We start from the raw sequence: 12,466 nt of genomic DNA, 5'->3' as shown, positions 1-12,466 counted from the left end.
GTATTTTCAACTCAGAAACCTCATCTTCTTTCTACACAGTGCTCTCTGCTCTCTTTTGTCAGGGCATTCACTACACTGAATTGAAACAATCTGTGTACTAGCTTCCACTATGAGACTGTGAACTCTCCAAGGGTAAAGAATAAAGATCGACTTACTCATCTTTGTGTTTTCACTTTTGGCATAGTGCCTGGCATGAATCTGGCATTCAATGAATGTTTGCTGAATAAATGTATATATACATTGCTACATCAAATACTACCAAAAAGAGAGTCCCCATCCCCCAATTTGGGGTAGTTTATTTTAATTCAGCAAATACTTTCTTTTATGTAATGAAGCATTGTGTTTAGTCACAAGTTACGTCCAACTTTTTTGCAAACCCATGGATTGTAGCCCACCAGGCTCCTCTGTCCCTGGGATTTCCTCTGAAGAACACTGGAGTGGGTTGCTATTTTCTTTTCCAGGGAATCTTCTCGACCCAGGGACTGAACCTGAGTCTCCTGCATTGGCAGGAGGATTTTTTTACCACTGAGCCATCAGGGAAGCCCAGTGAAGCATTACATGTCAATATATCCTCTTATTTTGATGCAGTGGATATAAATATGCTATCCTACAAGTAAATACACAGGATGCAACTGAACTATACCATACATATAACATTCAAAATAACTCTTTTTTGGTGGGGGGATAAATTAGGAGTTTGGGATCAACATATACATACTACTATATTAAATAGACAACCAACAAGGATCTATTATATAGCACAGGGAATGATACTTGGTAGTCATTACAAAGGAAAAGAACCTGAAAATATATACATATAACTGAATCACTTTGCTGAACACTTGAAACTAACACAACATTGTAAAGCAACTATAATTCAATTAAAAAAAAATAAAAAAGTTCTTTTTATGCTTCCTCACCTTCATTTAAAACTATTTTCTTGGTTTTAAAGTAAACAACGGAAGCATAGAGAAATATCTTAATGTCAATATTAAATTTTTTTTTAATAATTAAGGTTTTTTAATTGAGTGTAGCATGTAGCCTGATGGTTTATTTGAAATGAGAACTGAAATGTTATTTTCCCTGACTTTTCTTTCTGTACACTGTTCTTTAGTGCTAAGTATGACATAAAAAAATACAAATAGAAGGAAAAGATATCATGGTTCTCTCTCTTGAGAGCCATTTATAAAGAGTCAAGTTTATTTATGAATGACATGGCATAAGGTCTGGCATTTGCTTCAAAATAATCTAGGAAGTAGTAGGAAAGAGTGGGTGGGGATACAGATGAAACAAGATTGGCATTGGGGTGATAATTATTGAAGCTGGGGTTTGGTACAAGGGGAGTTCATTATATTATTCTCTTCACTGTACTATACATGCAATTTTCATTTTCTTAAAAAGGCTAAATGACAACAACTAGTTGGCTTTCCTTTCAACACAAGTAATCATTTGTCTGCTAGATTTTAAGTTCCATTAGGACTGGGACTAGAACTACTAGTGGTTATTCCCAATGTCTATATGAAGGGTAAGCGCACAAGAAATGCTTGGCAAATGAACAGAGGGGTTAAGTATGTGGCCTCAGGGAAAGTGAAGGAGATGAAACTTCCTTCTGCCTTCTGTTTATCTGATAACAATCAGGCTTCAAGTATGGTTCTCTGTGCTCCCTTTCTGGGGTTGATTAGAACCAAGAAAATGATCAGCTTCAAATCTTTAATCTTCTAGAGTAACAGACCCACAGCAGATAGTTAGGCAATTCCATGTGGAGGTCAGTCATGGTACCTCTTCCTGGTAGGGCTGGATTTAGCCCCCTAGGGCAACCACAGAGCCTCTTGTAAACACAGGCTCCTCTTCCTTTCTCCCTCCTTCTTCCACCATACATAGGAAGATGTTCTGGGAATGTGGAGGCCGTGTTTTTCAACCCAAAGGAGGAGAACTAGATTCATTTTGTCTTGCTTAAGATGATCTCACCTGAGCTAAAGAAAAGACTGCCAACCATACAAAGAAGGGAATTTCAACAGCAGGCTTAAAATAGAAACATGCATAAATAATTCATTCTTGAAAAATACTGAACTGAGAACAATACCTGAAAAATGTGTGATGCTCTACACAGACTTTCCATAATTTCTTAGCTGCTCGGTAACTGGGAAGTTTGAATCCGATAGTACTTTCATACTGTTCTTGCTGTAAGTATACAAATAAGCACGGAACACAAAGTATTATTCAACTGCAATGATACCGGACCAGAGAAAGATAGTGCTACAGAGGAGATCATTGCAAATAAAAAGAATGTGACTAGTCTAAGGACATAAAATAGCACTTGAAATGTTTTCCTACTTAACAAAAGAAATTTATTCACTGAGAGTGGTTTTTCAGCTTATATTATTTACACATCTTATTTTGTTCAGAAACACACACGCATACATACACCGTACATTTTCTGAGACATAAATAAGTCATGTTTTGATCGTCCAGACACTGCTCTTCCTGCGCTTAGGATACTAGGCTACCCAGTAATCAGGGACTAGGATAACAGATGATTCTTCCAATCAACCAATATCATTATGCAGTCATTTTTAGAAATAGGAACTAAAGATTGTGGTTCAAACCAGATTCTTGAATTATTAAATATCTTTTTTTCTCTTTGATTGATCGTTAATTTATCTAGATAACCTCTTTGACTGAAGCAAACCACATCTTGCAGGGCTACTGGAAACACTGTCCTGCTTCTCTTGCCTCTCTGTTTCTGCCTTAAGCACGCTTTATACGATGGAAGGAAACTGACATTAACTTCTAGTGCCTATTATGGCCAATAGCACTGTGATTGGATAGTATCATCTGTATTTTTACACATGAGGAAACTCATGTGTAACTGAGATCAGAGAAGTTACTTGCTCAGTCTCACAGCTATTAAGCGGCAGAACCAGAATTTCATGGTTTCCCTTACACCACACTACTTCTAAATCATCTATTGTAGTCATAATATTACATTACACTTCTCAAAATCCTCCTGTTGTTCTTTATTGCTTTCTAAAGTAAGACTTTTGAATTTTTAGTGTATATTACATAGTTAACATTTAAATAAACAAAGGACTTCCCACATGGGAAGTCCTTCCTATATATATATGGTGTGTTTTTTTTTTTCTGCCTTCCAACATAAAAAAGGTAAGCCTGCAGAGGGACAGACTCTTTTATTCAGTTACTAGTCCCTGGAATAGTGTCTGACACAAAGGATGCTATCAGAAAACATTTGTTGACTGAATGACTCTTGTATCTGGAACTCTAACTTTTGCTAGGCACAGGTAAATTATTATGGTCCTAAACAAATGCTTCAGCGATAATCCTTACCCGAAATTTTAAGGCTGCACATTCAGTATTTCCATGCTGAAACAATGAGTCATTTTTCACCAGTAGATGGTGATATACACACAGAAAAGCCTCTTTACATTAGTATGGTGCTTTTCTGTAGAGAGCTTTTATAGCTGTCATCTCATTTGATCTTCAAATCAGCTTTGACAGAGGAGGTACTATCCCCCTTGAGTGATAAAGAATGCCTGAGATCTGTCAAGGGTCTTTTACTTAGTAGGTGACAGAATAGGTATTGGAAGTTTTTTTTTAATTTAACTCCTACTTGAACAAGTTTCTGCTATACCATGACAGCGCTTTAATATAAAAGTTAAACTTAGCCAGCATTGGTATATCCTGAAAATTGACTACCAATTAATAACTGAGTTATCTGGTACAAAGTTGAACATCCAACTCTACTACAAATCTAGAACTTGACCCTGGAACACATTTCCAGTCACTACCAGAAACTACACATACAAATAAATTTATTTATATAAGGTAAGGGATTTGTCGTGCAAAATGTAAGTAATCTAACCTCACAGTTTAAATATCTCATGCTACTTTCTTTAAAAATATTTTCCATCAAGTTTTTACCTGGAGTAAACAAGTAACAAGTTTATTAATCCCAATTTCACTTCTGGCCTTGGTGTATTTGCTTACATGAAGAGAACTGCCCAGAAAACCAACAACAGTAAAGGAAAGTAGCAGCATGGGACTGGTTACTTTAGGAAACAAAATACCAGCGCCTAAATAGTTGGCTGGAGAGAGACCTCGGAGAGGATAGCATGGAAAAGAGGCATGAAGAGATGTTTTAGACACCATCTGTGTTTGATTCAGGAGGAAAGGGGATCACGAGCTCCGTATGTACCTCTCCAGGCCGAATCTTAATGAAAAAGCTGCTACGTTTGTAAGAAATCTTCAGCACTTTGGGCCAAGGAAAGCGGTTAATTCTCAGCTTTTCTTTGTAAACCAGAAGGCCACTAGAGCAGACACCTAGGATGATATCCACGCCCTCCAAGTCCTGAGGAAAAAGAGAATGTCAGTCTTGAGCCAAACGCTCAACACAACCGACTAGTACTAGACAGTCTGAAGCTATTAACAACACAAAACAGTTACAAAGCACACATGGAAAAATAAAGCTTAACCTAACAACCATAACCTATGGAACTATTTGGTCTATGTCAAAATGTTGTTACTATACCACGTTTTAAAAAATCAATGTTATTACCTATCATAAGTATCTTTAAAATTCCAAATGAGACTCCTTAATTCTATTTCTATAATCTGCTCTAAGGAAATAATACAAATCACAGAAAAAGCTTTACACATGATACTGTTCAGAATGTTTTAAGAGTGAAAAACTGTATATAACCTAAATATCCAAGCATTAGGGTTAAATTTTGTCCATCCATATAGTGAAATATGATGCAGCTATTAAAATAGTTAGACTAGAATTTGGAAGATAAATGGGAAAATAACTATGTTGTTAACATTAAGTGAAATAAAGCAGAAAAAAATTACATATGTAATTTGATTTCAACAATATAAAAGATTTTCATAGAAGAAAGATGTATACAGCAAAATGTTAATAATGCCATTCTTTAGGTGGTACAATTATGAGCAATTTTTTATTTTAGTTTTCTACACTTTAATTACAATAGACAAAAAAAAAATTACAATAGACACGTATTGTCTTTTAAAAAGCATTCAAATGTCAAAAAACTAACACACGTATGCACAAAATTCAAATAATGCAGAAATGCGTAAAATTTAAAAAATCTACTCTTGTCTTTCCATATTCTTTAACTATAACTAGTACTAATTTGATAATTTTCTGAATTATCCTATTTACTAAGCACATACAACTATGTGTGCATAGTACATATATGTGTGCTGTGTGTGTGCTAAGTCACTTCAGTTGTGTCCCAACTCTTTGTGACCTTATTGACTGTAGGCTGCCAGGGTCCTCTGTCAAAGGATTCTCCTCCTGGCAAGAATACTGGAGTGGGCTGCCATTTCCTTCTCCAGGGGATCTTCCCAACCCAAGGATTGAATCCATGTCTCTTATGTCTCCTGCATTGGCAGGTGGGTTCTTTACCACTAGCACCACATGGGAAACCCCAATATATACATACATACATATAAATATATTCTTTATATATATATATCACCTTTATGATGAGGAAAACAACTAGAAAAAAATTAAAATTCAGTCCTTGAGGGTAGAAACTATATCTAAATCATTTCTGTATCACCCCATACTGTTATTGACAATATGCTCAGTAAGTGTTTATATTGAGTTTGTTACCTGCCCATATTATTAATCACAACTGATTCAAGGAAAATAAATTTCACCTGAGTTCATCTCTACAGCTGACTATTTATTTAGGTAAGTAATAAAAACCCGGCATTACATGCTTCTAAATGACTCCTTTCCCCAAAATGAGTACAGAGAAACATATTAGTGTCTACATGTGCTATGTACAAGCACAATGGAGAGAAAAAGAAATAATATTCAGCTTCAACTCAATGACCACATAACACAATTTCTCAGAAGATGCCCCCTTAAGTTCTTAAAGCCTGTGGGTACAATTACATCCCTCTTTTAACTAGATGTTTTGAAAAAATCATTTGCTTTACGGCATTTGGCAAAGGAATATGCTGCCTGATTCCTCATGCATTCCTGATAAATACTGAATTGACACAAGCCTCCAGCAGAAATTGAGAAGCAAAACCTAACCAGTTCAGTTCTGGACCTGATCTGATCTTCCTACCATCTACTTTTGAGAGTCACAGAAGTTACGATATCCAGCCCCAAACAATCCAGAGCAACATCAAGAAAACTCACTAATATACAAAGGAATCTTATTAGGGTTATTAGAAATCTAAATAAGGAAGAAGCTTCAGATACAGATATTCAGGTTGGGAGAAGCCTGAAAGGTTACTTTAGTACAATTACCACAAAATGTTTGAAGGTCCTTTTCTAAATTGCTACCAAGTGATTATTCTGCCTAACCTGGAATATCTCCAGAGAACTCTGTCCCTTCTGAGATGGCCCATCCCACCTTTGAAATAGCTCTGTCAGACAAACTGTCCAACTGAGCTGAGCAGTATCTCCCTGCAGTTTCCAGTTTACCTGCTCCAGTGTTACATTCTGGAGGCCCAGTAAAACTTCTACTTTACACACTAATCCTTGAAATCCACAAAGACTGCTATTATATCTTCCCAAAACTTTCCCTTCTCTGGGTTAAGTATCCCTATTCTTTTGCCTGTTTCTCACTGGACATGGGTTTGATTCACCGTACATCCTAGTTAAATTTCTCTGAATGAAACTCCGATCACCCCTTGAGTCTTTTCCCTCACAAACTCCTCAACCTCCCCAGTCATTTCAGTAGCTGAAGATGAGAGAAGTCAAGCGACATCCTGTCATTAGTCATTGTGTTAGACAGCCTTGGGTTGAATGGGGATGAAAGCTCAAGTTTCCAATTACCTAACCCAGTGGTTCTCAAGTGAGCTATCTGTGCTCCTCCTGTGTGCATCAGAATCACCTGGAGAGCTTGTTAAAACAGAGGGCTGGGCCCTACCCACAGAGTTTCTGATTCAGTAACTCTGGGATGGGAACTGAGATGAGCATTTCAAACAAGTTCCTAGACAACGCTAAAGGCTGGTTCAGAGACCACACGTCGTGAACTGTTGCCTTATACCAGTGATCCTCAGATTCAAGCATGAAGGAGAATCATTTGGGATAATCATTAAATCTGGAGACTAAGCCTCTTCTCCACAGTCAGTCAGTGTATCTGGGAGGAGCTCAGGAATCTGTATATTTAACAAATACCCCAGGTGATTCTGAGGTAGGTGACTGGCTACGAAACAAGCCTCACTGTCACACTGCATTTGCAAATGTATCTGCATCTTAGGAAGTTATCATTTCTTCTGCTCTTGGCACTATATCTTTTGATCCTTACAGTTGCTTAGGTGTGAAAACTCGTTCTGTTGGTGGAATGGCAAACAGGCAATTCAATTCATACACTTAATACACTTGACTGTTCAACTGACAGACAACATTCTAACAAGAATTACTATCTCCTCTGAATGTTTTGTAATACCCTAGGTAAATGTTGGTACGCAGTATTATATGAAACAGGTCTGATACATGCATATTAATAAGTTATCATTACCTTTGCTTTATGAAGGTCAACACCATACATAGACAACTTTTTGGCATTCTCAAGAAATTCCAGGTCAGCCTGAGCTGGAGTCATGGACCTTTGATAGAAGAAAAAAAAAAAAAAACTTTCAGTGTCACAGTGTCAATATTTAAAAGAATAGCATTTGTATATCACTTTTACTTTACATAAACATATAAGCGTATACATACCAATAGGTATGTAGATGTATTTCATGGTCCTAAAAATAGAATATTATGTATGGAAAAGGACTTATCACTACCTGTGTCTAAATAATTGAAATATGTCTTAGAAAAAGAGCTCTTGGAGAAATAAAAAGTTACCAAGAAGCTATTAGAAGAAAAGTTTTTTTTAAATCCTAAAATTCTTTAAAACTGCCTAATCTACCATCAGTTCTGCTCCTCCCTCTTCTTAGCCCTTTTCTTCAACACACATAAACTCCTCCCACTAATTTATCTTGCCAAGGAGGTGACCAAATTAAATCCTCTGAGGGCATGATACAGTTTACAATATCCTCTTAGCTGCCCTTTTCTCTCCATATCCCTGAATTGAGTTATTATGGAAATTAAACAGGAGGGCAGCTGAAGTTGCTTAACTGGGGATTCTTAATGGGGACAGACTTGATGAAAAGAAAATTTCTGGTAACAGATGGTGTCCTGCCCACTGATCTAAACAAAATAAACTGGTTAATAGGAGCATGTAGATAAAAGGGCTGCCTCTCTGTTATTAAGATATCTTCATTACAAAGCAGATAATGAATTAAATTTGTTTGAAAACAATCAGCCTCATAGTCTAAACACTCACTATGACAGTCTTTCCTCCTCCTTTATAATTTTCTTCTCTTTTGAAAAGTGCTCATGAGCTAGGCTGAGCTTTAAAGAAAAAGATACTACTCCTAGTGCTGCACAATTCAGAACCAATCAAATAGAACTTCATAGTAACAATAATGCAGCCACACCCCCAAAGAAAAACCACGGTAAATGCCTGTTTCCCAAAAGACTGCCTGCCTCAAGCTATAAAAAAGCAGCGGTGACCTATTCATTTAACAAGAGAAAGTCTCTTTCAAAACCATCTGTCTTTATCCTCATTAAAAAGAACAAAGGACGACTTCCCTGGTGGTTCAGTGGTTAAGACACCATGCTTCCAATGCAGGGGGTGTCAGTTTGATCCCTGGTTGGGGACCTAAGATCCCACATGCTGCCTGGTGCAGCCAAAACAGAACAAAAGGGTCCTTGGAATAACAACCCCCCACCCCAATTAAAAAAAAACCTCAGGAAAGAAGCTGCATACTTGTTCATGACTCCTCGCACCCCTAATAAAAACTTCTTTCTGCAAGTGCCAAAATATCACACCTGAATGCTATTAATGACTAAAATTGAACACACAAAAAGAATGGGAAAATAAGCACTTGAACAAGCAATTCTGCATGTTCACGTCATTAAGACCATCTCAGGAAAGTTTTATAGTCTTCTTCTCTCACTTTAATTATATACGTTTCTAGTTAAGGTTACTCTCATATTCTAGATTTGGAGTATTTTGTTTTTGTTGTTAGTATTACTGAGAGCTTGAAGTTTAGAATTTGAAGCTGGAATGGAGTTGGAAGATTATAGAGTCCAACACTTCCATTTTGCTGATAAAGAAACAGGGCTCAAGGGATTACATGATCATGGGCAAGTTATGACTCTTAGTTTAAGGCAGCAGGCTTTAGCCAGGACCCAAGTCACATCATTAGAGCTGGCTCATGCATTTAAGAGTGTGACATCAATCTCCTATAAAGTAAGAACTGTAATAATACCTACTTCCTGAGGCTAGTGTAAGAAATGATTTCTTCTTTTTTAATCTTTGGATGTAGCTGGAGTGTGTGTGTGTACTAATATTTACACGTCTATCTATCTATCCATCCACCCATCCATCGAAAACAGTTTTTGCTAAAACTTGCAGTTTTAACGCAATACCATAGGAGTCATTTTAGTTTCCTTCTCACTGTAATTTCTATCTCCCTTTACTGACAGTCAGAAACTTGACTCCCATTATCCTTAATACACTAATCTGATCAACGCCCCCTGCTCCCCCGTACATAACCAATCTACTTCCTGCCACTGACTCCTCCCTGACACGGATGCCCTCTTCACTGGCTTAGACTCTGAATTCCCCATGCTAGGCTGCTCCCCACACGTGTCCTCCTTACCTCACTCAGATTCTGACCCCTGGTGCTAGGCTAGCCCTTCCACAGACATCTTCTTCACCTGCTCAGGCTTCAACACCTGTATCAGGTACCACCCCATGTGGATGTCCTCTGCGGGCTTTACTCCTACATGGATGCCCTTCTCACTCTGTCCTGCCTCTGATAACCACAACCACGTGCCCACCTGTGACTCCCCTTTCATCCTATTTGAGCTCTGACTTCTCCTGCAAGGCTGGCCCCCTGCAACGAACACTCTCCTCACCCTGTTTAGGCCCCAATATCCCCAACCAGGCTATCTCCCAGCATGGATGACTATCTTGCTCTATCCCACCTAATGGCTTTAGAACACAATTGCTTCAGGAAACTTTTTCTGATTATAAAAATCTACATTCATTGTATAAAATTTGGAAAATATCATTGAGAGCATAGAAAAAAAAAAAGAACAAAGTTTCCCATAATCCCACCAACCACAGGTACCTGTGCATGTAAATGCAATCATATTTTACAAATAAACCACCAATTAAACTGAATTATTTTCAAGTTAACATTTTAAAGATTATGGTTTTTCCAAGACTCTTGAAAGTAGTAACAATCTAGCTAGGAAGAGATTAGACAGCTCTAAATTATTAGGAGTACTGTTTTGAATTTATTCAGTACAACTTAATAATTTACTATTTGAAATTACTGCACCTTACAAGAAGTACCTAACCAGAAGGATTTGGCACAGGTTATTTTTTGCTCATTAAAGAGAGAAGTTATAACAAAGTTTCCCTGTATTTATTTTGAGCAAGCGGAGTCAGGATACAGAGCCACTCAAAGAGTTCCAGCGTTAAGTAACAGAATTTTTCCTTCTTTTTTAAATGGGAAAAGCTTTATTCAGGAAGCCAGCGACCTGGGGAGACAGTGGATTAATGTCCTAAAATCATCTCCACATTGCCCGTTAGGAGACAGAGGTTTTCAAGGCATTGTGAGGGAGGTGGCTACAGGCTGCATGATCAGCTCGTGCACAATTCTCAGGTTGGCTGGCATAAAGGCAAAGTTTCAAGCATTACCCATCTTCTGGATTTCAACCAATTTGGGGTCCACATGCTTGCAAGTCAACAGTTTTCATTTGTTGGGGGATGTGACAGCCTTTTAATAACATTGTTGCATCTCCAAATTAAAGACTGCGGTTTCAAATAATTACATAGCGGACAACTGACAACTTTACATTACTTTCCTAGTCCCCATAAATGGAGGACAATTAGTTTTAAACCTTGATTTGCTAGTGTAAGTTTAATGTGAATTATAGCTTCACAGTTTCTGTCTAGGCAAATAAAGGGCCACTACTAAAGATTCCATGTATGTAGGCTGTCTTCTATTTATCTGAGGAATGGGATCAATGCATAGTAAATGCTTCTGCCTTAGCAGAAGTCTCTTTGGACTGGTTAAAATGTCACATTCTTGGGACATAATTAAAATTCCCATTTGACTTTCTGTTTGTGAGGACTGCCAATCTTTCCAAAAAGGAGCAAGTAAATTCCAAGATGACAGACCTCTAAATTTTCTAATCATGGAGATATATTACTGTTCAATTTCTATCCATACACCTCACAGAACATCAACTGGAACATATCCATCTGTCCTCTGAGATTATTTCACCTATTTGGATTTAAAGTCAGTTCCCAAGGGCAGTTCTCTAAACCCAGACTCACCCTTATTACTGGCAAAATGGAATAAGAATTATTATTATCCTAACAAATATTGGAAATTTTACTATATACTAATCATTGTGCAAAGCACTTTACATGAATTTCTGATTAAACAATCACAAAACTCACAGTATCATCCTTTTGTTTCAGATGAAAAAACAGAAACTTGGAGAGCTTAAGTAACTAGCATGCATGTGTGCTCCAGTCGCTTCAGTTGTGTCCAACTCTTTTCGATCCTGTAGACTGTAACCCACCAGGCTCCTCTGTCCAGGGGATTCTCCAGGCAAGAGTACTGGGAGTGGGTTGCCATGCTCTCCTTCAGGGGATCTTCGCAACTCAGGGACTGAACCTGGGTCTCCTGCATTTCAGGCAGATTCTTTACCATCTAAACCACCAGGGAAGCCTGGGAAGCCCTTAAGTAACTTACTAAGGATCATAAAGCTAATAAGGAATGGAGATTGAATTCAAAGTAAGATAGGCTGACTCCAGAGCTCAGGCTTTTGCCTTAGTGCCTAGCTCAGTGGTTCTCAAAATTTTGACTTCAGAATCCCTTCCCTCTTGATAATTACTGAGGACTCTAAAGAGCTTTTATTAAATGCGGGTTATTTCTATCAATATTTACTATAACAGAAGGTAAAACTAATACAATTTGAAACTACTGATTAAATCTTTAAAGAATAACAATAAAAAACTCATATTTAAACAATTTTTTTTAAAAATAACAGCATTTTCCCAAACTGTTGTAAAGGAGTGGCATTGTTTTCCATATTTATAAAATTTTTTTAATGTGTGACTTAGAAGACAGCTGGATTCTCCTGTCTTCTAACTACTTCTGAATTCAACCTGTTGCAATATTTGAATTTGGTTGTAGTATAAGAAGAAACCTGAGCTCATACAGATATGTAGTTGGAAAATGAATTGATGATTAAAAATATTCTTCTTTGATACTTACTACACTAAAACTCAACAATGGGTTTCCTAAGGGGGTTTCCAATGTGAAATCTGAAGACATAATGGTGAACTTTTGTAACCTGTTATATTAAAATCCATTGGCCTAT

At 37.4% G+C, this 12,466-nt stretch overlaps 1 protein-coding gene across 20 annotated transcripts in view; it reads right to left on the bottom strand.

The window, feature by feature from the left end:
• Nucleotides 1–12,466, bottom strand: part of EPB41 (erythrocyte membrane protein band 4.1) — a 178,929-nt gene that overhangs the window by 60,632 nt on the left and 105,831 nt on the right. For all 20 annotated transcript variants that reach the window (XM_020869270.2, XM_020869273.2, XM_020869268.2 and 17 more), the window contains 3 exons: nt 7,524–7,611; nt 4,214–4,366; nt 2,084–2,181 (listed from right to left, as the gene is read on the bottom strand). In XM_020869270.2, the coding sequence (XP_020724929.2) occupies nt 2,084–2,181; nt 4,214–4,366; nt 7,524–7,611 (339 nt within the window). The remainder of the gene's footprint in view (nt 1–2,083; nt 2,182–4,213; nt 4,367–7,523; nt 7,612–12,466) is intronic.

This window comes from Odocoileus virginianus, chromosome 30, assembly GCF_023699985.2.
Source record: "Odocoileus virginianus isolate 20LAN1187 ecotype Illinois chromosome 30, Ovbor_1.2, whole genome shotgun sequence".
NCBI lineage: Eukaryota > Metazoa > Chordata > Mammalia > Artiodactyla > Cervidae > Odocoileus > Odocoileus virginianus.
Note: the sequence above shows the minus strand (reverse complement) of the source record. Positions and strands in the feature narration are given on the sequence as shown.